The sequence below is a fragment of the Barbus barbus genome (genome assembly GCF_936440315.1).
Source record: "Barbus barbus genome assembly, chromosome: 38".
NCBI classification, from domain to species: domain Eukaryota; kingdom Metazoa; phylum Chordata; class Actinopteri; order Cypriniformes; family Cyprinidae; genus Barbus; species Barbus barbus.
Genome location: NC_136716.1, coordinates 14,394,467 through 14,418,521, shown reverse-complemented (window position 1 = coordinate 14,418,521; position 24,055 = coordinate 14,394,467). Strand labels below are relative to the sequence as shown.

The 24,055-nt window shown below is 37.9% G+C and overlaps 1 protein-coding gene across 1 annotated transcript; it reads right to left on the bottom strand.

Annotated features, from left to right (window-relative positions):
• Positions 1 to 1,153: 1,153 nt before the first annotated feature.
• On the bottom strand, positions 1,154 to 23,694 carry jcada (junctional cadherin 5 associated a). The gene is made up of 4 exons (XM_079397533.1): positions 23,559 to 23,694; positions 10,846 to 11,307; positions 4,906 to 8,939; positions 1,154 to 3,579 (listed from the first exon to the last, which is right to left on the bottom strand). The coding sequence occupies exons 2-4, from the start codon at positions 11,196 to 11,198 to the stop codon at positions 3,545 to 3,547; spliced, it is 4,422 nt and encodes a 1,473-aa protein (XP_079253659.1). The 5' UTR covers positions 11,199 to 11,307; positions 23,559 to 23,694; the 3' UTR covers positions 1,154 to 3,544.
• Positions 23,695 to 24,055: the final 361 nt, after the last annotated feature.

Below are 24,055 nucleotides of genomic sequence, written 5' to 3'. Positions count from 1 at the left end.
TTGAATCACCCTGGACATGATGGGTAGGATACAAGGATTCAGTTGCATGACTATCTAGATCTGGATTGAAGTACTGACAGTAAGTAGTTCCTCAATTGCAAGAGGTGAGTGAGTGATCTGAGATTGCTCTGAAAGGTCGGTTATGTGGTGAGATCAAACGTATTAGTTAGAGGCTGACAATAAGCAGCTTTTTTTTCTGTCTGTCTAATTGGAATGAGCTCATGGCAGTTTGCCGCCGACTGAATGCTCAACTAAGAGTCAGTCTTGGAAAAGGCCACTGGCTCTGGTTCAGTCCGGAGAAGGGTAATTCTTTAGCCTAACCTTTTCTTTCTGTAACCGGAGACGCAAACACACACCCACAAACACTCATCAACTGACAGTTTTGCCTGTGACTTTAATTGAACTTGGCTGGCGATTTATGCTTCTGACCTTTTGAAATAACACAGAGCGGCATGACAGGGAGGCAGACAGACTGAGAGAGAGAGATTTACAATGAGCCAAACATGCATATTCCGTTCATAAAATCTGTCCAGAATTTTCTGAGAATTTTAAGGATTTGTACATCATTATATGTTACATATTTAAGTGTTGGCAAATTAGAGGCAATGTCAAAACAGCTCTCAGCTGAAGTCCTAATTTGCTAATTTAATTTCACACTGTCATATCCTCTAAGTGCCTCGTGGCAATTTGATAATCATGGCTGGATAACGGTCCTGTGAGATTTGTTCCCCATATCCTATGTCAAGCGATAAGGTTTAAAACAGTCATGATTTACAAAGAACATTAGATGTCTAAAAATAGTAGAGGGGTTCCTGAGTTTAGCCTCCTTTGGCTTTGGAGACTCCTGCACTCTGAAATAAACTGTTTTGGATGCAATTTCGGATGCAGTTTCTTGAGAGCAAATTTAACTTCTTTCCCCACTTTGCCTTCTTTAAAAATCTATTGATAAAATGCAATATTGAGTCATATAAAGTGATAGTTTGTCAAAAAAAAAAAAAGAAGAAATTTGAATGACTGTAACTGAATGAATGTTTGATAAATTTAATCTTTATCACAATATGGCAAAACCAACTTCTCAGTGAAAGTAGGGAACAGTTTTAAATAATGACTCAAAATAACGGGTTTATGATAAATGAGAGTAATGAGAGAGGATAATGAGAAAAAGGGTTTCTTTATTACTTGGCATTTGTTCAACAAATGTTTTTGATTATCATATATAGGTTTGTTTCCAGAAAGGATTCAACTTTATTAATACATTAATTGAATGCATTGTAGAGAGAATCATCATATTTGTGTCAGAATAAGTTACTAGTCTTGACATGTGAATTGTTTTGTTTTATGCGTTTGAGACTTCATAAAACTTTTAAAGAGGAAATAAGCATTCAAGCTGTTTCTCCTTTTCATATTACACACGAAATTAACCAAAAGCTAAAAATAAAAACAACAGTCCATGCAAGGAGTTTATTAATGAGCAATCTGCTATAATATACAAAGGAGTTTCCTCTCAAACATTTCATTCACATTCACCCGATACTCCAAAGACACAAGTACTGAGGTGCACAGTAAATACTTCCCTTTCTGTAAAATATTCAAAAAATAGCTTGTTTTGAATTTAAATATTGTTCAAAGCTTTTTTTAGCAGGATAAAAATGTGCACAATTAAATATAATGAATATATTTTTAATGTAGTACCAAATGCAGTTGTATGCAAAACAGTTTACATCTCTTATTTCATGCAGAGAAGGCAAATCAATTCCAACCCAATACAAAATAATCATGTACAGTTTCTTTATGAAAATAGAAAAAGATATTAAATGCCATATACGTTATATGCAACAAAATAATCATCCGTTTTGAAAAACAAAATTGTACAAAATGGTAGAAACAATCAAGAACTACTTACAATTATTTGATTCTAACTTACAAAAAGTAAGTGTGATGAATGCTATTTCTTATATTTTTTTTCTAACCATCCACTGATTACAGAACCTCTATCTGCATGAATTCATAGTTTATTATTATGCTTATGGAATATATTGACAATAATATTACTATAACATTATGGTATTGCACTCTCTATCCATAACAATAACTATATTCAGAGTAAATGGATGCAATGACTTTCTTCTTGAGTTTTTGGCCGCTATTGCCAGTTTTTGGATGTGCTAAATACTAAATTCATTTTAGTGCACTTTGGACTGCATTTATAAAACTATGTGATGGATACAACATTGAGGAACTGTGTCCACCTCAACTTGGACACAGTCCAAGTCATAACAGAAAGCAACCAAGCAATTACAAGGGTAAAGTGGATAACAAGCACTACATCCCGTTGATATACTCACAGTATGAATAAGCTTTCAGAATTGATATTGGACTTAAAATGCAGAATACTTTGTATGTGCATAAAGAAACGCATGTAACACTTTCTGACATTTGTGCAACAAAAAGCACACCACACGGCACAATAAAAGGATCATTCATTGTCCGAGTAATACAGGATTAATAGACTTATTCAGATATGATATATCCATAATGATTGTAAGCAAGCAAACAAACTCACAAGGTAAAATAAAAACACTTTTTTGAATATATTTTCATATGTACAGACTGCTGACAGCTTGATAAAAATAAATACATTTTTCTTTTTTTTGATTGCATTTCGTAATACATTATCAGATTGCTACACTGAAAAGCTCAAACTGCATTTGAGATATACCGGTATAAGAAACTGAGTGAAGGAAGTCATTTTAAAGCAGTAACTATGGGAACTGACTATTGAAGACACTGCATTCAAGATTAAAGTTGCTAGAGACCAAGACTTCACACAAAATATTCTTAAATCTTTGCCTCTGTGTAGCTTTCTTCTTAGCTGCCTCATTTGGGTTAAAGCAGCCTATTCCATTTGCAAAAAATATGATTTTATATTGCAGTTTTACCACAGTGACATACATGGTTTCTCCCACCTGTAAAACAGATAATCACACTTTCCTTTTAACATTTCTTACAAAAATATTTCTCTGTGATTAAAAGCACAGTGTAATGTCACCGATTCAGCTGCTACCTCACCAATTCATTGCTTTAATACATCAAGGCCTCTTTCCTTTCTCTCATTGGTAATACTGCAGAAAATGAGAAGTGCAAGCTTTTGTGTCTTTCTTGTCGCTGTTGGCACAATGACACTGTGTTCTGTGAAAGTCCGACAGAACTCCAGCATTTGCTGGTGCAGAGAAACTTTAGAAAATTATTAAGTCTATACAGACTGATTTGTAGCTATTTCTGTAATGTCTGAGCTTTACTTGATATATATTATACATTCGTATCTCATTGATAAACAACTTAGCTACTTCATCCATCACCAGCATAGAAGTTCTGAAAATTTGTCTTAATATGTGGCATGAAGTCCATCTGCCTGCTTATGAACTTCTGTGACTATGTATTAGTAAATTGAGTCCAAGCCTGCATCATGTCCAGTTTCAGATGAGTGTTTGTTTTCATTGTGTATTCCGTAAGGTCAAAGAGTTTGCTTCGACAGTGTCCAAGATCAGACTCTCTCCACACGACTGGGGTCATATGCATCTGAAAACAAACACAAGTTATATTAGCCATTTTTTATTCAAAACTAAAAGAGAAAGGACATGTAAAGAACCATCAATATAGTGCAATATATGTACAAAATAACAGAAAAGCATATTGTTAATATCAAGTTAGTCTAAACCTTTTAGGAGAAATATAATCGATGCTGATTTGTAATGGCAATGAGTATGAAAAACCAGACCACGCTTCCCTCTTGTGGTGAAGAATCTCATTGCTCATTACCCTCAAGTATTAAAACCAGTCATTGTGGCTTGGCACCTCATAATGCTACAGAATATGTAATGAAAATAAAATCCCTATTTTCCTTAGAAGTTGATTATCTGTCCATTTTTCTGTTATAAAATAAAACATATCACTGAAGTTGACTTGTACTGGGGCACTACATAGAGTGGCCTGTACACAATACCAATATCACAATAGCACATAAACAACACAAATATTAAAATCAGACTGGTAAACAACAGCTAAGCTATATGTACACTCCTGGGCGAAAGGGGGGGGGGGGGGGGGGGGGGGGGTGCAGAAATGAGCAAGAATTGCACAAATACTGTAGATTAAGTAACCTTTTACGGGATAGCCTTTCCCTTTGTTGCCGACTACTTTTTACAGGAAGAAGAGTCAATGTTATTCCATTCAATATTGATGGTTTCAAACATTTCATGAGTAGTTGAAAAATGTCTCCCAGTAAGTTGGTGCTTTTGTAGGGTTCAAATCTAGACTTTGACCAGGACAAAACATGAGCCTGATGGACTTGTTCTCAAGTCACTTCTTGGCTGTCTTTGCAGTCATTGCAATAAGATCTGATTGTTCCTCTTTAGTTAACAACTTTTCAATTGTGGGAACAAGCCATTGCAATATTCTTCTATACTCCAAAGCATCACTTGACTTTTCACAGTGAAGCAGCTCACCAGTACCAAGAGCTGAAAAGGCTCCCCACATCATGATTCACTGTGGTAGAGTTACCTTCATTATTGTATTTCTCACCAGATCTTCAAAGACTCCACTCTGGTGCATCACCGTGCAAGTTGTGTTTTAATGTGATTCATCAGTCCAACAACTCTGCTGAACAACTCTGAATCAAACTTCCCGTATTCTGCCAAAAACTTAATTTTGTCTTTATTCTTTTTTTTTTTCTGAGACAAGCGATGTTTTTTAGGGAGTGCATTTGCTTAATTTTTGTTTATTTCCTTAAAAGTAATGTATGCCATTAAAAGCTTTTTAATACAATATTTTTTGCCCAGGAGTGCACTTTTACTATACATGCAGTCTGTAAGACTTACAAACTTGGTTGGAGTTTGGTATACTGACCTGAAATAAACAGCTTGTCTTCATCCTCAATTGCAGACATTGTATTATCCATGCTGAATCCTTGTGGCAGAGTAATCTCTCTCTTTGCTACCATGCCACTGCGGGGTTGTGGGACTGGACGTGCCATTGACTTTGGTGGCTGCCTTGATCTTGCTAGTATCACCTCTTCAGCTGAAACTTCCTCCTGAGCTTGTTCATCCTCTTCTTGCATATAACTGGTCATGTCTTTGCTTTCTCTGACTGCATTCTCCCTGTATTGGTTCTCTTCCACTAGTGTTTCATCCTCTTTAGCTGATTTTTTTAATTCTCCTCCCTTTTCTTCCAAGTCTGTCTCTTTGGCCAAGGTGATCCTGGTGATAGTTCTCACTAATGACTGAGAGCTTTCTTCCTTTGCATAGATGGTGTACCCCAGGGATGCTTGATCATTTGTGGATGAAGGGGACAGAGGAGGTGGCCAACATGCCTGCAAGTTATGTGGCGCTTCTGTTATCTCAGAATTTACCGTCTCCTTCCTGTCTCCCCCACCTACACTAAGAGTCAATTCCTCATCCTCGGTCGGTGGAAGCGACAAACATAAGTTACTTGGAGGAAACTCTGGCAGCTCCAACACCAAGGAGGCTCTCTGGCTATGCTTTTCAGCGCTAGGTAAATCTTCTCCAGACTCTGGATGCTCTCCAAATCCTACCTCTGACTTATCTTCATGACTTTCCATAGACCTATCTGGCACTTCCTCACACTCTCTACTGACATTCTGCTTCTCCTCATTTAAGCTCAACTCTTTGGTTTGTGTAGCCAATTCTGGAGCATCTATGGTTTTCAAATTTCTTTCTACCGGTTTGTCATCAAACTGATCAACAACCAAGGCTTCAACTGGCACTGCAATGCCAAGTATTCTGGCGGCCCGTTGTTCAATGGATTCATTTTCAGGAATACCTTTGGCACACTGGACTTGGTACAGCTTACTAAGGTCTTCGGTCTGCATACTATTGGCCTTTTCCTGACTCAGAAGAGTCTCAAGATGTTCATCTGCCAAGGTCTTTTCATTACTCCAGCTTAAATAATCTGAATAACAATTGTCATCATCATCATCCTCATAATTAGCCTTAAACCTACAATGAAGACTCTTGATCACATGGATACGCGAGGACCTCCTCGATCCAGTAACGTCTGTGTTTTCTCTCCCAGGTTCTTTCTTGTTCAGGGCTTTGGAGTTGAAGGCATTATTATTGTTCAAGCTTTGAGTTCCTTCAGCAAACTCAGGACTGTGCCTGCTCAAATCTCCGCTACTGTCTGATGACGTAATCTGCAAAGTCTCACACATCTCTGAGTTGTCTGAGGGGCTGGTTAACATAGGTGACTCAGGACTCAAGCATGTAGGGGATCCAGAGGTCACAGTGTCTGGAATGGCAGTGTATACTGTTAAACCAACATCCTTAAGCAAGCACTCCTTTGGTACTGGGATATCCTGCCGATGTACTACTGGATCAGTGTGCCCCCTCTGCAGAATCTCAAAGTTGACATAATTATCAGTTTTGGTGACAGATATCTCTTGTATCTGGCTGTCCAAGTTCACCTTTGCCTTGGACAAGGAACTTTTTATACCTTTGTATAAAAAGGAGGGGTGGCTTGAATCAGACATTACATTTAAGTTATTGCTTTTCATTTGCATCTCTGTGACCTGTACTATATGTGACTGCTGGTCAGTTTCCTTCTTCATGCGAAGTGGGGTGGTTTCCTGTCTTGTATTATTGACTCCTCTGCTTGAGTCACTCAGCTCCAGAATACTGTTCAATGCCTCATCCAGCTCCTCTATATTCTGATCAACATTTGGATACTTCCCAGTATGATCCTGTATCTCCTTATTAAAAGACTCAAGTTCCCCAATAGCATCCCATTTGCGTCTGTTCACTGGCTTTAGCAAGAACTGTCCAAAAACTTCTTGACCATCTGCTGTTTGGTTTGTCTTTCTCAGCAAAGGTTGACGGTCTGGAGATGGTGGAATTGATGATGATTGGGGTAGAGTTGGGCTGCTTATACTTGAACTACTTCCAGTCCTAGTTCTAGAGAACGCACTGTTGCTGGAAGGGTTGAGATCCTTTTGACCTATCATGGGATATCCGTATTTGGCACTACAGTTGGTTTCACCTTCATTATCAGTGATTGTGTAAGGGGAGGAAAGGTCATTTTCTGGAGGATGGGTATTTCTGGAAACTTCCGGAGAACCCGTCTGAGTTTCCTGATTTCTGTACTGATCCCCAGGCCAGGATCCTGCATAGAACAATTCATTGTCTTGGCTTGGATTAAGTGACCTAGTATCTACAATCTCTTTCCTCAAAGGGGAACTTTTAATAGATGGGGGGCTGCTGGACTGTATTTGTTTCTCTTTGCTTGATGTTTTTAAAAGGTTTTGGTTGTCATGCTGCACCACTGTGTTTTCTATTGAATTAGTCACTTTTTCATTGTTATTTGGGTCAGAGCCACTTTTTTTAGCTTGCATACTAATAGGGACAGATACCAGGCAAAACATTGTTTCTTTGAGCTTCTTCTTTGAGTTTTTCTTGTTCTCAGACACAGTTTTTGCCTCAAATGTCTTTACTTGTGTCACTGTCTCAATCAAACCCTGGTTTGAGTTCTGCTGCATTGTCATCTGAAGAGCAACTATATTTCCATGGGTAGCTGGATGTCTGTTGCAATTTTGGTCAGGTATTGTGTTTGAACTTTCTGTCTCCTTCAGCACTTCCTTGTGTATACTGTCCTCATTGACAGAGTCACTAATATTGCTTTTACTTGGTTCAGTGCGGTCAAAGGATTTTTCTGTGAGAGGAAAGGCACTGTCGTTAGACTTCTCGGATAAGAGGTTGACCGGAATCTCATTTCTGATGTTTCTGATTTTGTCTGCATCTGTCAACGAGTTTCCATCAATCCCTGCTCCTGAAATGTGTCTGACACGGGGGTCGTCAAAGGGAATATACTGAACATTACCCATCCGTTCTTCACTGTAGCTTGGATACGCCTGTCTCCTGCAAGGCATACTACTTCTTCCATCTCTGTAATGGTCTGGCCATGCCATCCCAGTCTGCCTTATAAACCATTCCTGCACTTCTGTCATTGCAGAACCTTGCATATATGGGTCACCTCTATATTGGTGGTTACCCATAGAGATAGGATAAGTTCTGTGACCTCTATTAACTACAGGCTGCCTCCTGTAGGATGGAGGAGGGATATAACCGGGGGGCTCCACACCAGATCCAGAAAGTTCTTGTACAAAGTACTCTTGCCTTGAGAAGGGCAGTGGAGTTCTGTCTCTTGCACGAGGGGCAGGCTCCCCTGTGAGCATCTCTGCGCTCCCACGCATCTGCTGGTGCACTTCATAAGATGGAGGTCTGAGAGGTCGGCTGAATCTGGGTTTTGATAGTGGTGCGGACTGCGCACCTGATCGGTCAGTCCACCGCTGCCTGTTCTCCCCATCATTAAGATGCCGTCCATGAGGGTCTCGTGCATGGTGGCCATTTAACTTATAGCCTCCATATGAATCTTGCCCAGCAGATGGTATGCTAAAGTACTGGAGGCTTTCAGACTGCAGAGCCATTCTGGGCAGTGACTGGGACTTGTTTTTGGTTCTGGGTGGAACAGCTCCTTCTGCAGTCCGTGGCCTGAGTTGCTCTTGTGCCACCTCGTTTTCAGATGGCTGACGGCTCATGCTGGTCATTGGGCGCCACTCCTCTGTTCCCAAACTTTGGTATTTCCTTTCAGCTGCAATTCTCCACTGGTGCAGTGCCATCTCTCTCTCCCTGGCACGTGCACTCTCTGCCCGTCGTTGTCTTTCACGGTTATGTTCCTCTGTGCTTAAGGCAGATTCTGGTCTCCGTTGCATGCCTTCTGGTTTGTTGGGAACCCCTCCTCCACTTCCACGTGGGTCCCTGAAGTCTGCATAATCCAAAAGCACACTAAAGTCCTGACCTCTTCTTCGCCAGTAGGACACATCCTGCTCAGATCTAGGCTGAGAATGCCTTCCTCTGTGGGTTTCAAAAAACCTGCATTAAAAATATACAGAAGGAATTAAACAGAGGTCGGTTGTTATATTTGATAAGCCAAACTTTAACAGACACTATATAGATAGAATATAGTCTTATAGTATATAGTCACTATATATTCTTGAGGGTGTAGTTTGAAGGATTAAATTTAGTTTTCAAACAACTACACATTTCTCGTTATTAATAAGAAATATTATTAAGCACATACTTATTCTTTATGTTGGTGATTCTCAACTTTTATCAGTCATCATGACCCGAAATAATAAATACAAATAATAAACTGGAACTGACAATAAAAACTGTGCATAATAATATATAACAAAATGTATAAACTGAATTGTAAACAGATTAAAATAGCAACTTTCCAAAGGGGGGAGAAAATGCTTCCAACATATTGTCCTAATCTTTTGATGTTGATATCAAAGGTCATGCATATAATCAAACTCATTTAATGTATTTTTCACTTAGTTTATCGGGCAGATGTCAACACTGACTTTTTGCTTTTTTTACTTTTTGCATTTGCTTGTGTATAATACTTCATATCCTGGGTCCTGAAGCAAAGACATGAACCACTGAATTAGTTAAGACAACAAACTGGATAACAATCAACACATTTGTGTTCAAATCCCATTATGCAAGCACACAGGTAACATCACACAAACACTAAACTAAGAGGGGAAAAAGTATGCTGACAGTGTTGTCAACAAAGCAGAACACCTCAAAGGGCCCAATAAATTGGGAGGCTTTAATGGTGCAAACAAACCAAGATAAATGAGCATTTGTGTGGTGCAAGCCGTTGAGTCAGCACTGAAGTTCTGTTCTCCCATCCAATATCTTTGCAGCAGAGAGCATATGATCTGCATGTTAAACAATCCTGACCTGCACTCATGGAAGGATAATCTAGCTTAGTAACAGTCACAGCAGTGGAGGTAGCTTACTTCCTGCCCTGAACTGCTGAGCCTCAAACCATGTGACATGCAATTAATTTAAAGTGCAAAGATGCACTATCTATCTATCTATCTATCTATCTATCTATCTATCTATCTATCTATCTATCTATCTATCTATCTATCTATCTATCTATCTATCTATCTATCTATCTATCTATTTGTTACATTAAATATCTATGGCACAAGGACATTATGACTTACTTAATGATCATCATACATAAAGAAAAAATGACACTGTTCCTATGGAAAATGAAACATTCTCATGTAATCTTTTTTAAAGCAAATTAATCTCTGAAGCTGCTCTGCGACAATATGGCTGGCAAATGCTGATATTCACATTTATATTCATCATGTTTTATTAATAATGCTGTTATGTAAGAGATTGTTATAAGGAATGGAATATTGATCTGACAAAGGGCTCATGGGACATGTAGTTTACTGCTGCCTCTGCCTGCAGAACTAAACATGCTCAGTAGGGGGTGCTGCGGGCTTTCTGACAACATTTGTGTTTATTTCACTATGGTCCCGTGTGAAAAGAGAGGAAATAAAAACCGCACTGCAAAATCTACTAAACATAGTTAATGAAGGCATCGGCTACAGGGGGAGTGCAGGGAAATGAGTAAGACGGAGGAAACAGAGTACATGAAAATGTAGGAAGTACAAAGATTTCAGAGGATGAGATGAGGATGAAAGAAAGTGCAAACAAAAATAAGAAAGGGAGAGAGAAAGGTGACAGGGAAGGAAAAAAAAAAGAAAGGCAAAAACTGGGATCTGTCCTGGTGCAAAAGGGAAGTCCTTGACAGCTAGCTCCTACCTTTATGTAACACTCTTCATCATGCAAGACAGCTTAAACCTCAGATCAAAGGGATGAATGAAAAAGAAGGAAAGACAGCAGCAATACAAGAGCACAGGGCAGAAGATGAAGAGGTCAAAAACAACTCATCAGCACAACTCACCCACTGTCCGTGGTCAGGCTATCTTCTGGCAAACGTCCATCTCCTAGGTTACCGTTGTCCACGTCTTGTGTCCTCTGCTTCCTGACCCTGTTCTCGGCGTCACCAGGGAATCCCCTGGCAGGAGCTTGTCTGATGCCTCCGCTGCTGTAAACATGGTCTCCCTCATAGCCATTCACTCCACTGTGTCCTTTACGCTTCTCAGCGATTTCACACCGGCTGTCGCTTCGCGTCGGCAGACATTTCTCATAGGTTGCGGGGTGGGGGGAAGACGAATGTGAGACAGGGACATTGTTCCTGTTCCTTTGAGGGACTTTGTATCCATGAGAGATGAGAAGGTCTTCCACGCTGTACATGGCTAAGCGGTGTGTTTTTGCTTTTAGTGGTGTGTGTGAGTGTCAGATGAATTCCGCTCCTAGTCCAGATGAGGCAAGCTCATGAACAGCTGCACAGGAGAGGCCATCGCTGTGAAAGAAAACGGGACAGAGGGGAGGGAGAGAGAGAAAGAGAGAGCGAGAGAGAGAGAGACACAGATGAAGTTAAAATGATTCTCTCTCACAGTCTTTTTCATAAGAGGATTGCTGCTCACAGCCAAAACAAAACGAGAGAACCACAAGAGAAACGATTCCGGTCTGTCTATCCACTGACCCAGTCTTCTCTTCTCCCATCTGCCCCCTCTTCTCCTCTTTCCTCTGTTCTCCATCCAGAAAGGAAAATCTCTCCAGATGACTGACTACCTCACGCTCAGAAACTTCGTATTACTTAGGTGTGGAATGTTGTGAAAAAACTCAAGCCACAATCCAGACTTAAGCAAACAACTAATAGTTATAAAGACTCTGATGAGATTTGTGGCAATTGACCATTTTAATATAATGTCAATTAGTAATGTCATTGAATAAAATTGAAGAAATCCTGAAATCCCTTACAATTTGGACAGAACTGGCCCTTCAAGGAAAACAGGTAAATAAAACTATTAAATAATGCCTTAATGAATATCTAAATGCAAAAAAATGAAGTGTGAAGTGTGAGTGAGTGAAGTGACATTCAGCCAAGTATGGTGACCCATACTCGGAATTCGTGCTCTGCATTTAACCCATCCAACGTGCACACACACAGCAGTGAACACACACACCGTGAACACACACCCGGAGCAGTGGGCAGCCATTTTATGCTGCAGCGCCCGGGGAGCAGTTGGGGGTTCGGTGCCTTGCTCAAGGGCACCTCAGTCGTGGTATTGAGGGTGGAGAGAGCGCTGGACATTCCCCCCCACCTACAATTCCTGCCGGCCCGAGACTCGAACCCGCAACCTTTGGATTACAAGTCCGACTCTCTAACCATTAGGCCACGACTTCACAAGTGTGTGTGAAGTGTGACGTTACGTTCAAGTTCAAGTTCAAGATTTGTATTTGTCACATACACATATAACCAGCAGTGAAATGTAGGTCATTTAAAATAAAAGATAAAAAATATAAATATAAATGTGCAGGTCAGTATGTAGTTGACTTAGTAATAAGGAGGAATGTGCAAAAAAAAAATTTGTGCAAAAAAATTTGTACAGGGTATTTAAATAGCAGCAATATGAGGTAGAGAAAAAATATGAATAGCTTATTGATATGGTGATATTAACATGGAGTCAATTGATGTTATGGTTAAGGCTAAAAAAATCAACTACACTTCTAATAATCTATATTACAATGATAGTAATTCAGAGTGTAATGAAACAATCTCATAGATCACCTTATATGCGAATATGCAACAGAATAAATAACCTGATCTCACGGCAATTCCTACGTATTCATGAGGTTGTATGAATTCATATGAATTAGCCACCTGTGAAAAATTGTACGAATTTTTTCAAGGTGGCAAATTCGTACAAAGGACCACACTTAACCCCACCCTAAATCTACCACCCACAGAAATCATACAAAATAATCGTACAAATTAGCCACCTCATAAAATATGTATGAATTGGTTCCAGAAATGGAACTGCCTGAGCAAGACTAAGGAAAGAGAGGTTACCTAACCTGCTCTGAACACACACTCAGAAAGAGAGAAGGACAAAACAAAATTGCCTGCAATCTCCCTCCATTATAAGTAGGCTATTACAGTTTTTTTTTTATCTGTTAAGGGTAAAGTCCAAACTAAAGCTAAGACTTCGACAATACCTAAATGTTCTCCCTGCTTTGCAAGCTGAATGATTCTGTAATCTCCCTAAAACAAGCTAAAGCAGAATCTTACGTGATTATTTCATTATAAAAGAGTCAATGCACAATTATCAACACCCACAACATTGCTAAAATGAATGATTAATTTCAGCATGACTTATTATTTTTTTAATCTTAGTTTCAAATAAACCTTAAAACAGTTATTTAAACACCAGGAAGTACATCAAAAGATTAGGTGAGGCTGGTAGGGTACACTATTCATTTGAATGCACAACTCTCTTTCACAGAATGCCAGAACGTAAATATGATTTTCTCAAACCCATTAGTGCAGGAGGATTGACTTTTAAAAGTGAAACAGGTAACAAATGAGGTGACAGCTTATGTTGGTGAGAAGTCACGGGTTCAGTTTTTACTGATGGCATTGAACGTTCACATGATGAAACAAATGCATAAACATGCCACTATATTTACTGAAAAGTAAAGTAGGAAAAAACCTGTCATGTCTTTTTTGATCTAAATTATGTTTGTCAGAAGTAGAAGGAAGCAGTTAGCAAAGGTATGACTTTCACATTTTCACACTTTCTAACCCAGATATTCCAGACTGATCCACATTCACCATTAAAGGCCCTTGGAGACAACTTCCTCTCACAGTATCATCCAGCACACACAGAGGTCAAAAGAAGCACCAAAATAATGCACAATATTTCCTTTTTTCTTTCCTCTAGCTCTTCATGTTTCCTCTTGCAGACACTCACACAGACAAATACAGCACAAACAAAAAATGAGGGAGGTATATTTCCCATCTGTACTGCCACTGGGAAAACACTTAATGTGAGTTTTATCAGTGCCATCCGTTATCATTAGCTATGTCTTTCAGAAACATTTCGGAGTCCAACTGCAAATCTGACAACATGCATATTTGAGCCCCGCAATTTAGGAAAAATCTGACCATACTGCAAATTAAGGTCCTAATATCATTAAAAAAGGGAAACGTTTGTTTAATAACATGGATGGATAGCATGATCGTCAGGTTTTACACAAACTTGTTTGGTTCATGTCAGCTGATGTGCTGCTGTCATTAAAGTCCCTATGAAAACAAAATTGTATTTTTATGGAATATTGCAGTGTTTATTATAAATAATTTATTTGTGCACATCATTATTTTTAAATTAATGTGTCATCGTAATCTTTAATTAAAAACTTCCCCTCGCCTTTGCAATAACATCCTTACTCTCCAGCAACTTGCATTTACGTCACAACAGGAAAGATAATTGCAATTTCCGTTGCATGCTAAACGAGGACATACCAACCTCTAAAATTTAAAAAAATTCATTTCAACTGTTCAAATTAAAATTTACAGTACTTTTTACTCAAATTATTTGATAACGTGTAAAACAAATGTGGGTCTCATTATTTGCCTCTTCATCCCATAGAGACATAACAAAATTCAAAAGCCTAAGACTTGGGCAAAAAGTGGAAACGATTCAAGCCAGGTCCATGGAGACTTTAAATGGCATAGAAATGTCTGTCTGCTTCAGAGCACAGCTGAAGTTGTAGCAATGACAAACTGCCTCTTAGAGCATGAGTAAATTCATAAAATTGGAGATACGTGATCTAGACTACTTTTGCTTTTTTTTATTAATGACCTGTTTTATGGCTAACACATGTCGCAAGCTAAAAATGAACAATCGCAAGGCAGACAAGTGATGTCATAAGGTTTTCTGAGCCAAAACGCCAATAACAGTGAATCATTTGATGCAACTCAGATATCAAGAACTTTAGATTTTTTTTTTTCCAGGAATAAATGCTGAAGACCACCTCTTTGTGCCATTGACTTCCTGTAAAATTCTTTATTCGCAGCTAAATGTTAAAGATATAACCCATAAAGGCCTTGGGCCTCTTACCTCAGACGAGACTCTTTTCCTCTATAGACTGTAAGTTATGCCTGTGGAGCCAGCACTGCCTTCCCTCATAAATGAATCACACATTTTTAGATCTGGCCCGCCTCGTGCCCCCCTCACCAGCAGGCCTGCGGAGCCCAGAGCTGCCGCCATGACAGTTTGGTGTCAACTCTTTATTCTTAGACTTAGTCAGATTTGTGGTATGACCAAAAGAGTCTAATGAAAAGACACAACATATTTTCACTCAGAATCAGATTTTTTGCTAAACTTTTATCAAAATTATTATTCAAAAGTGTGATTAAGATTTACACCAAACCTAAAGTGACTGGACAGTGTAAAAGTGAAGAGCCAGAGGAATGCCATTTCATAGGCGGAGCGAGTCATTTCATTTTGGTGAAGGATTACAAAGACAACATTTTGTTTTCTTTCAAATAGCGTGAACCAATGAATTGTGCATAATAAGACCAGGAACATGCATTAGAGAGTAAATAAGGTCCGTTTTGATTTCATGTTGACAGAACAACTGTGACGAAGCTCATGATGAATGACCTCATCAGACTAATGTCTCCTCACAGATTGCCTAATAACCGCCATAAACATGTACGTAATGGCAACGCAATATTAAGCCTGAGAGCACAGCCACTGTACCATGACACGGCATCATCTCTTTCACTGAGTCGAATGTAAACAGGGATTCTGAGTGTCCATGGTTAACCAAAAAAAAACAAGTTTTATAACAAACAATACAATGTTCACCCTGTCCTATAAAAAGTTATTTCAGAGCCTCACCCCTTCATTGTTCAGTCCATCCACATGGAACTCCTACGCTGTCCCTTAACAGGCACGTGTTCACACTTGTACAACAGGCTCTTCATCGTAAACAATGTGACATCACCACTGTTGACCTTTGCTTCCTAAGGATGTGCACATTTCAAGGGATGGGGTGTAGGGATTGAATAAGCCCGTCAACCAGACACTGAGACTAAGAGCCAAAACAGAAAGAAAAGCTTTTGGAATCTAGATATCATCATTCTGTCAGTCATAACTCATAGGCCTTCAGAATATTACTAAACAAGTAGCCTGGCAAACATCTATACGGTTGTCTCCATTTCCGGTGTGGGATAAGTTTTAGTAGTCTCCATTGTCAATATATATATGCAAACCAATATATAAGATTATATAATCTTACAGGCTACGTATAGTATGAGAAGGAAACATATCTCTGAGTCTGAAGTGGGTTTCCTCTAGAGTGGACATACTTTTAGAGTGGAAATATATTTAGTCTAAGTTTGGCTTAAGTTTAGGTCAAAAATAATACACTGTATGAAAATGTGCTGGTCCTTTACATTTACAATTAATAAATATATAGTATTTAACAGAACAGTACACGTAAAGCACACTATCATTTAAAAGTTTCGGTACAATTTCTTTAAAAAGGAACTAATACTTTCAGCAACAAGAATATATTAAATTAAATGATAGTACAGGCTTTTACATTGTTATAAAAAAATCAGTTTCAGATCAATTCTGTTCTTCCGAAATCAAATGAGCAGCAAATGTGCATGATTTGTGATGGATCATGTGACACTGAAAATTCAGCTTTGCCACCACTGAAATAAATTATATCTTAAAATAGAAAACAGTTATTTAAAATCGTAATAATATTTTATAATATTACTGATTTTATTATATTTTGGCCAAATAAATGCAGCCTTGATAAGCATAAGAGACCCCTAGAAAAAGGAATATATTTAAAAAAACATTTATTTCATTCTAAGTATAGTTAAAATCTATTAACGTATTTACTAACAGATAACTCGAAACTTACTGATATAAAAATTATAATTAAAATTTATTTGGCGTACTACTTGAGAACAATGCAGATTTCTTAATACTAAGTCTAAAATGTGTTTTAATGTCACTTTTGATGAGAATTGTATAATATCAGTCTTTAAATGCAAAATACTTAAAGTGTACCTGAAGTGTTTGCAATAGTTCCACTTTAGCACAATCAAATATACTAAGCATATCTGTAATCGTACTTCAGCACTACTTCCGCACAATTAAAGTGCATTAAGCACAAAATTAGTTGTTCCAATTTAACAGTATACCAGTTTAGTATATTGAAAGTACAATTGCAGGGTATTTTATTAAGTACATAAATATGAAAATTTATTTGTGTAGTATACTTAGCATGAAATAAATGTATCTCAAATACATTTAAGTATATTTATTTTTCACAAGGGACGTCTTTCTAAAACAGTAAAAAAGCATTACAGTCCCCAAACTTTTAAGTGGTAGTGTAACAATATGAAAAAAACAAGCGGTTTGTCTTACAGCAGTCAACAATATTATTAGCATCAAAATACTGATTTTAAGAGTATGTTTTAAGAGCAGTACAGAAGGTAATGCAGATGTACTGTGAATAATAGAGGACGTAAAGAAATTTAATTTAGTGTTCACAGATGATGTCAGTGCTTTCTGATATTTTCTGAAGGGTGTGATGGTCATAGCTGCTGTCAAATTATTCAGGCCTTTATTCTTACATGTGATAGACCTAAGCTGCATCTTTTGAGGAAAAACACATTAACCAGCTCTTGATTTGTTTGAGCTGTGGCCATGGAGATGGCCATTTTGCTTTCTTTGAACAGCGAGTTTTCAAACAATAGACTACAAGTATGGTGTCACCGGCGACACTAAAGAAATGCTTTTGTAATTCAATTGGCAGGAGGACCAGAGGATCATCAAAGCTGGAAGTAATGCTTTTCCAGGCTGGGACTAACCACAGTGCCAAACCTACAGTACAGTTCACAGTTCTCCATATAATTTCATAATTTACTAAAAGAGTGCAGAGCTTATTTACAACAGACTGTGTAAAATCTAAATCCGCATGCCATCTTAATAAAATTTCTTTGATCAGATTTAAAACAGTTTCCTGAAGAAATTTGATTATTGGGCCATGCTAGGTAAGTTTATCTGCTCGTCATTTAAACCTAACTAAACATTTAAAAGCATAAGCTGCCATTTTTTTTCTCCCAATCCTGAAATGTTTTAGCTCAAAATGGGATCTTTGTATCAATGCGTGAACGTATTTTCAAGGTCAACTGCTTCTCTGTGTCTTGTGCTAGTAATGTGGCAATTTAAACTGAACAAAATGGTCAGGACTTGAATGACCAATAGAACAAATCAAAATTTATATGTCTATTAAATTATATGCCTGTGACTGTCACTAATGGGTGATATTTTTCAATGTCATTTGAGACATTCATGATTTGTACCCCAATCGTATTGGTTTATGACAGGGAGCACAAAGGCCTTGAGGAAGAAACAAATGGCTGTGTTAGGCCTCATAGCAGGCTCAATGATTTGACCAAGGATGTCTACAAATGCATGCTTATAAAAAGCAACAATCAAACACAGAATACAACTTATACACATATTTTCTTAACACTGACGATAAGTATAAGACTTAAAACAGGGTTCCAAATGAACTAACCCTAGGCTTCTAGTAAGAAGCCTAACTGTGATCATTATGAACTTGTTTAAAACACAAAATAGCCTAAATTTACTTACATAGGCTATATTTGTGTCTGAATAACTACAGTTTTGCCGTGAATAAATTTGCATGCCTCATTTTTTAAACCTGATATAGTGAACGGAACAAAGATTATTATAACCATTATTGCGCTCGTCTTCTTGACCGCATGAAATGAAACACATCATGCAAAAATCCATTCACTGATGGTTTCTTATTTTTATTTAACATTTGTATATATTAGAACTATTGTTATTTACTTTTCTGCTTCATTTCATTGTTTTTAACGTTCTGTATCAACGTATCAGTTTAGGACTTGAAGTAGCCTGCCATACATGTTTTGTAGACCTATGTCAGTAGATGGCGATAAATCAGCGTCTGTATTACATATTAGCAAGTTATTAAATATTTGACTCAATTGATTCATTAAAACCACTGAAGCATTAACATATGAAAGTGGACTTAAAAGAAATTATTAATTCACTTAAGCCTATATTTGTTTACAAACATTGATTCATTACTCAATGAAACACCACTAATTATTATACCTTTATAATTATACTTAGACTATAGTATTAATAACTTTAAATTTACTGTAGTAATTTATACATAGACACTCGTTTGGGCAAATAGCACTAATGACTTGTTTGGGACTTGAAACTTAAAGTTGAGGACTTGCAACTCGACTTAGACTTGCCTGCATTGACTCGGGACTTGACTTACAGAGAGATGACAGTGACAAGGTTTATCAGTTAAAAACACTCTGATCAAAGGACTGGCATACATAAGCATTCTGCTAATTACGCTTTTATCCTGCCAAAGAATATGATCTCAAATGAAGGGGAAGAAGCTTAGAGATGTTTCAACAAACAGCACTGTGTAAAGAGCACAGACAGGAATACTCGGTGACTACAGATGGTAAAATAATTACCTACAATTTAGTATTTACAAATAAACTAAGTAACAACACGTTATGCAGTGCTACGTCTGCTCATGCCCTTCAAACCTTGAACAGTGCAGAAGGTTGCTGTTATAATCAAGGTAAAAAAAGCTGACCAGTGATCTTTATCGGTTTCTATTCCTCCCCTGAGCTTAATCATCTCTGGCTAATGCATTTGACCAAAACAATCCATACAGGAGCATATAGGAAAGTTCAGCAGTCCATCTGTTTTCCATATGAGTTTAAGGCCTCTAATGTATGACTTCATCATACGCAAGGGCTATATACCAATCTTTTACCCTGCATCTCTTTTAATTACCATTTGGCTGCTATTTCATTGCACTGTTTCATCTGCAGATGGTTGCACTTTGCTTGTTAAATGTTTATCACAACCAAAAAGCTTCTGATCTTAAAGCAATTATGTTGGTCCACCATCTTTCATTACTATGCAATATATAAGGAATTTGTGGGGGAACGCTCTTCTTTTACATATTATTGCAGTCAAGTGTCAACCAATATGTATAAACTCACACTACTGTAATTGATTCATGTAGTTTAGTAATATATAGAACTTAGTTTTTGATTAATTGTCCTGAGGTGAAGTTTCTAAAAAAGTTTTTTTCTATATGCAGTGGTCAACCATTCCCAGATTAATAATTAAAAAAATGTGTCAGGAGTTCTTTGTTTTGTTTCCAATAGGCAAGAACTAAAAAAAAAAAAACTTATATTGATGTTATCTATTCTCTGAATGAGCAATAGCCAAATATTTACTATGAAATAGATGTAATAAATATGAAATAAATTCACGATCTGAACATGAACCTATGCAATGATTTGCACTATGCTAATACAAAGGAGATTGTGAAAATAGTCTGTTTTCTGAATAAGACTCAGAATAACTCTATTCATTAATTTCTATTATGGAAGACTTGTACATGTTCACAAATTAAACTACACTTTAAAATTAAAACACCACACCACTGCAAAGGGCCAAACATTCCACTGAAATTATATCTAATACATCTAAATGACTAACTGGGCAGTTTTTTTTAGGCTAGGAAAGAATAATGTCATCAGTCTGCTCAGTAATGAACAGCCCTCACTTAATTCATTCAAAATTCCCTTTTGTGACCAACTGCCTTTGTGCGCCAGCGGTATCAGCACATTTCCACATTTCCAGGAAACAGTCTCCAGTCTTTCTCCACGTACCACTAGATAAGTGATGCTCTGTGATTCAGCTCTCTTCCTCTTTTGTCCTTCCGTTGCCCTCTTGTTTCTTTAGCCTTAAGGAATACTAAAGTAGACAGCTTTGAATGTACATGTTCCTAGTTCCGTGCTACTTGGTGAAGATGAAGTTGTGTAAAAAAAAATATCTTTAGAAAGTCATCCAGTATGCATTCTTCAATGGACGAAACAATAACTAGAGAGTGGTAGAATGTTGATATACATGAAATGTAGGCTAAAGGCACGTTCTCACCAAGAACGATAGCTATAACAATAACTATTATGTTTTAATTGTTGTAATTATCAGACATCCACATCACAGCTATAACAATAATAACACAGTGAAATGATACTGGAATCACTTTCAGAACGATTTTCTTTTTCAGCTGCTGGATGATAAAAACATTGACGGCCAATCAGAATCCACTAAACTTACTTTACTTACTTTACTTTTAGTCATTTAGCAGATGCATTTATCCAAAGCGACTTACAAATAAGAAAAAGTAACTAAAACTAAAAGTTAATACTCTATACACACCCATTTAAGAAAATACAGAAATGAAATAAAATTGACAAATGTATACAACAACATTTCAATAGTAACCATATAAAGGAAAAAAAAAGCGATACTTATATCCTTTGCCGGTGTCCCAGCCCGGTGGAGTATAAACAATAACATGCATTGGTGTGGTTATATTATCGTTATAGTTATCTTTCTCGTTTCTTGTAATATATTTTAGTCTATCGCCAATCTTTCACCAAAATTACACTACTGTTTGAAAATTTGATCCTTCTGGCCTCAACTTGACATATTCACATTTTTTTATTGTGAGTGACCATTTCTTTTGTTTCTTCAACTTTTACAACTGCTTCCAACGTCCACAGCTTTAAATAACCACAACATTCTTGCTTTTGAAAACAAAAATCTGTAAACCACATGAGGACAGACCTGCTTCAACAGTTCCTTTCCAATAGCCTTCAAAAAGGACCTTGGCAATCAAAAGGCCTGTTATACATTGTACCAACTCCATTCTGATCACAAAACAACACTTCACACAAATAACAGCTCATTCTAACCCAGACTCTTCTGGCATCTACAGAAGTCAAGGTCAAAAGCACCACCAAAAGCAACTCTTCTTTTGAACAGTAGCTTCCCGATTGAGTGGAGTTACCATCCGGAGCAGAGCTGTTGACCTCGCACCTCACTCACACAGGTCGCTTCCTCTGCACGTGAGACACATGCCCTTAGATGTTATTCACTATTCAGCCGGTGCCAACACAACAGGAGGCTGTTTGTCTGAACAGTTTAACAACAACTGCTGACACAACCAATAGAAGCTGCCTGATCTCCATTCACATTTAGGCCATAAGCGCATTGTTTTCAGGAATGTCAACTTCATCTTGCCACACAAGTTGTCTTATTGCCCCCAGTCATCTCAGCAACTTAAAAAAAAAAAATAATCATTTTTGTAACATAGGCTGTATGCTATAGCCTATAATAAAGTTTCAAATAACGACAATACTTGTATTTTTGATGTTCCTAAAGAATAACCTTCGCGCAGACCACTGTTGCTATGGTTACCTCCTGACAAACGCGATTTGGTTGGCAGATATCTATTTATAAAAGGGATAGTTCCGGTCCTCGATTCTGATTGGTTGAGCCACACCCTTGTTTACATTTGTGTGTTGCTCAGCAACCACTTTGTTGGAACCACAACTGTTTCTGAGGAACTACATCGTTTGGCGGAAGAATAATGTTTTTATTATTATCATTACACTTTATATGCTCTGTTTTATTTTGTGAAACCTTACTATGTATATGGAATAACCGTTTTATAAAACCAAAAAGCCCCAATACCCCCCTAAGCGGTTATAAATTCACCGGCTTCTTGGGGCTTATTGCTTTATTTTACCGCCAATAATGTAGCCACGCCCCTTTTCAGCGATGCTTTCGTTGTCTTCTGTCTTCCGGTTTGCATTTCCACAGCATGAAGGTAAAATCTTACGAATTATGAATAAATTTTTCGTTTTAAGATCTTCCCGATCTACTGACATTTATGACATCCGTTCAAACATTACAATGCTTATGATAGCTTTAAAGTAAATCCACTTAATTATGCTATAAGTTACAGAGCATGCTACCGCAAAAAAAACGGAAGTTCAAAGACAACATTTTAAAGATGCTCGTGCTTGTTTCTCTGGCGGCAAGTCTATAAACTTTTATTGTTATTAAAAAAGTTTGAAAAAAGTTAAAACACAACCTGTTAATATGTCAAATGTGTAGGCTAAGAGATATAGGATAATTTTATTTTCATTTTATTTATTTTTTTGGACACCAAATAAATGGCGTGTGCGTGTATAGTGAACCATGAATATCTGAAGCATTAAAAACGAAATTAGCTGTGGATTTGAGCACTTTTGTAATAGGATACAGTGAATCCGCGTGCACATAACTTGACATCAAAGTTATAATGGCATGTTATGTGAAGCTCATCCCTCCTGCACGACACAATCTGCTCATTTCACCCTTTACCTCGCTAATGTAGCACACATCTTGCGCACTGCGCCCGACCCCTAAACACACAATTCACAGACAAGCTGCAAGCTGTCTGCCTTCTGAAGTATGTTTTGTTTTTTGTTTTTTCACAGCGGAAATCAACAAATTAGCTGATAATCATCAATGCAACCCGTCTCAGTCCTCAATATCATTCCAGCGGTATCCGCGGTCATTTATTTTGTGATAGATGCAGGGGCATTAGCCTGATGCAGGAGCAAGTTCATCCCTTATGAGACGCTTCATCCCCTGCGTTTATTGAACGGGTCAGTGTTACTAACGTCAGCAGCTGAAATCGTGTTTAATTCTGCAGGGTCTAACGTTACAAGAAAGCCTCGTCAACGAGCCTATTTTCTCACATGTTCATATATTTCGGTCAAATGTAACGTCCACGTACCTGAGATGAGCTCTTTTCGAGGTCCGTGTTTAGTTCGTGATGTAGTGTGTTGAATCAGCTCTGTGCTGAGCATATCTGAGGGAAAGGTTGTGCAGAGGAGAGGGAGAATTCAGCTCAAATGTGTCTTGTGTGGGTCGGCTGGCGGGGGGGAATGGTTCCTCCCAGCGTGTGGGTAAACTTTTTACTGACGAGACTGTAACATACCCCACCCATCCCATCCTATTCCACAAACCCATACTGGCTCATTCATGCTGGGCTGAACATATGATCTTTGATAACTACAACTGTTGGAAAAGTGTAAAAAAAAAAACATCTAAATATACTAATCACTTTTTTATCCAGAAGAAAAAAACTTCAACCAGATAAAGGGTGTTACTCTTCAAGCTGGGGAGCCACACTAAAACCAGCCTGGGAGTCTGAGACCAGTTTAGGAAGGTTTAAGGGTTTTTATGAGGTTGTGTTGTAGTAGGCTACTCGAGACTTGGTCTTGAAACCAT

Excerpts from the sequence above, each read along its gene's own strand:
- jcada (XM_079397533.1), bottom strand. The coding sequence starts at position 11,198 with ATGTACAGCGTGGAAGACCTTCTCATCTCTCATGGATACAAAGTCCCT. Across the intron at positions 8,940-10,845 it reads AGCCTGACCACGGACAGTGG|GTTTTTTGAAACCCACAGAG; the intron begins GTGAGTTGTGCT and ends TTTTTAATGCAG. Across the intron at positions 3,580-4,905 it reads AGACAAGCTGTTTATTTCAG|ATGCATATGACCCCAGTCGT; the intron begins GTCAGTATACCA and ends GTTTGTTTTCAG.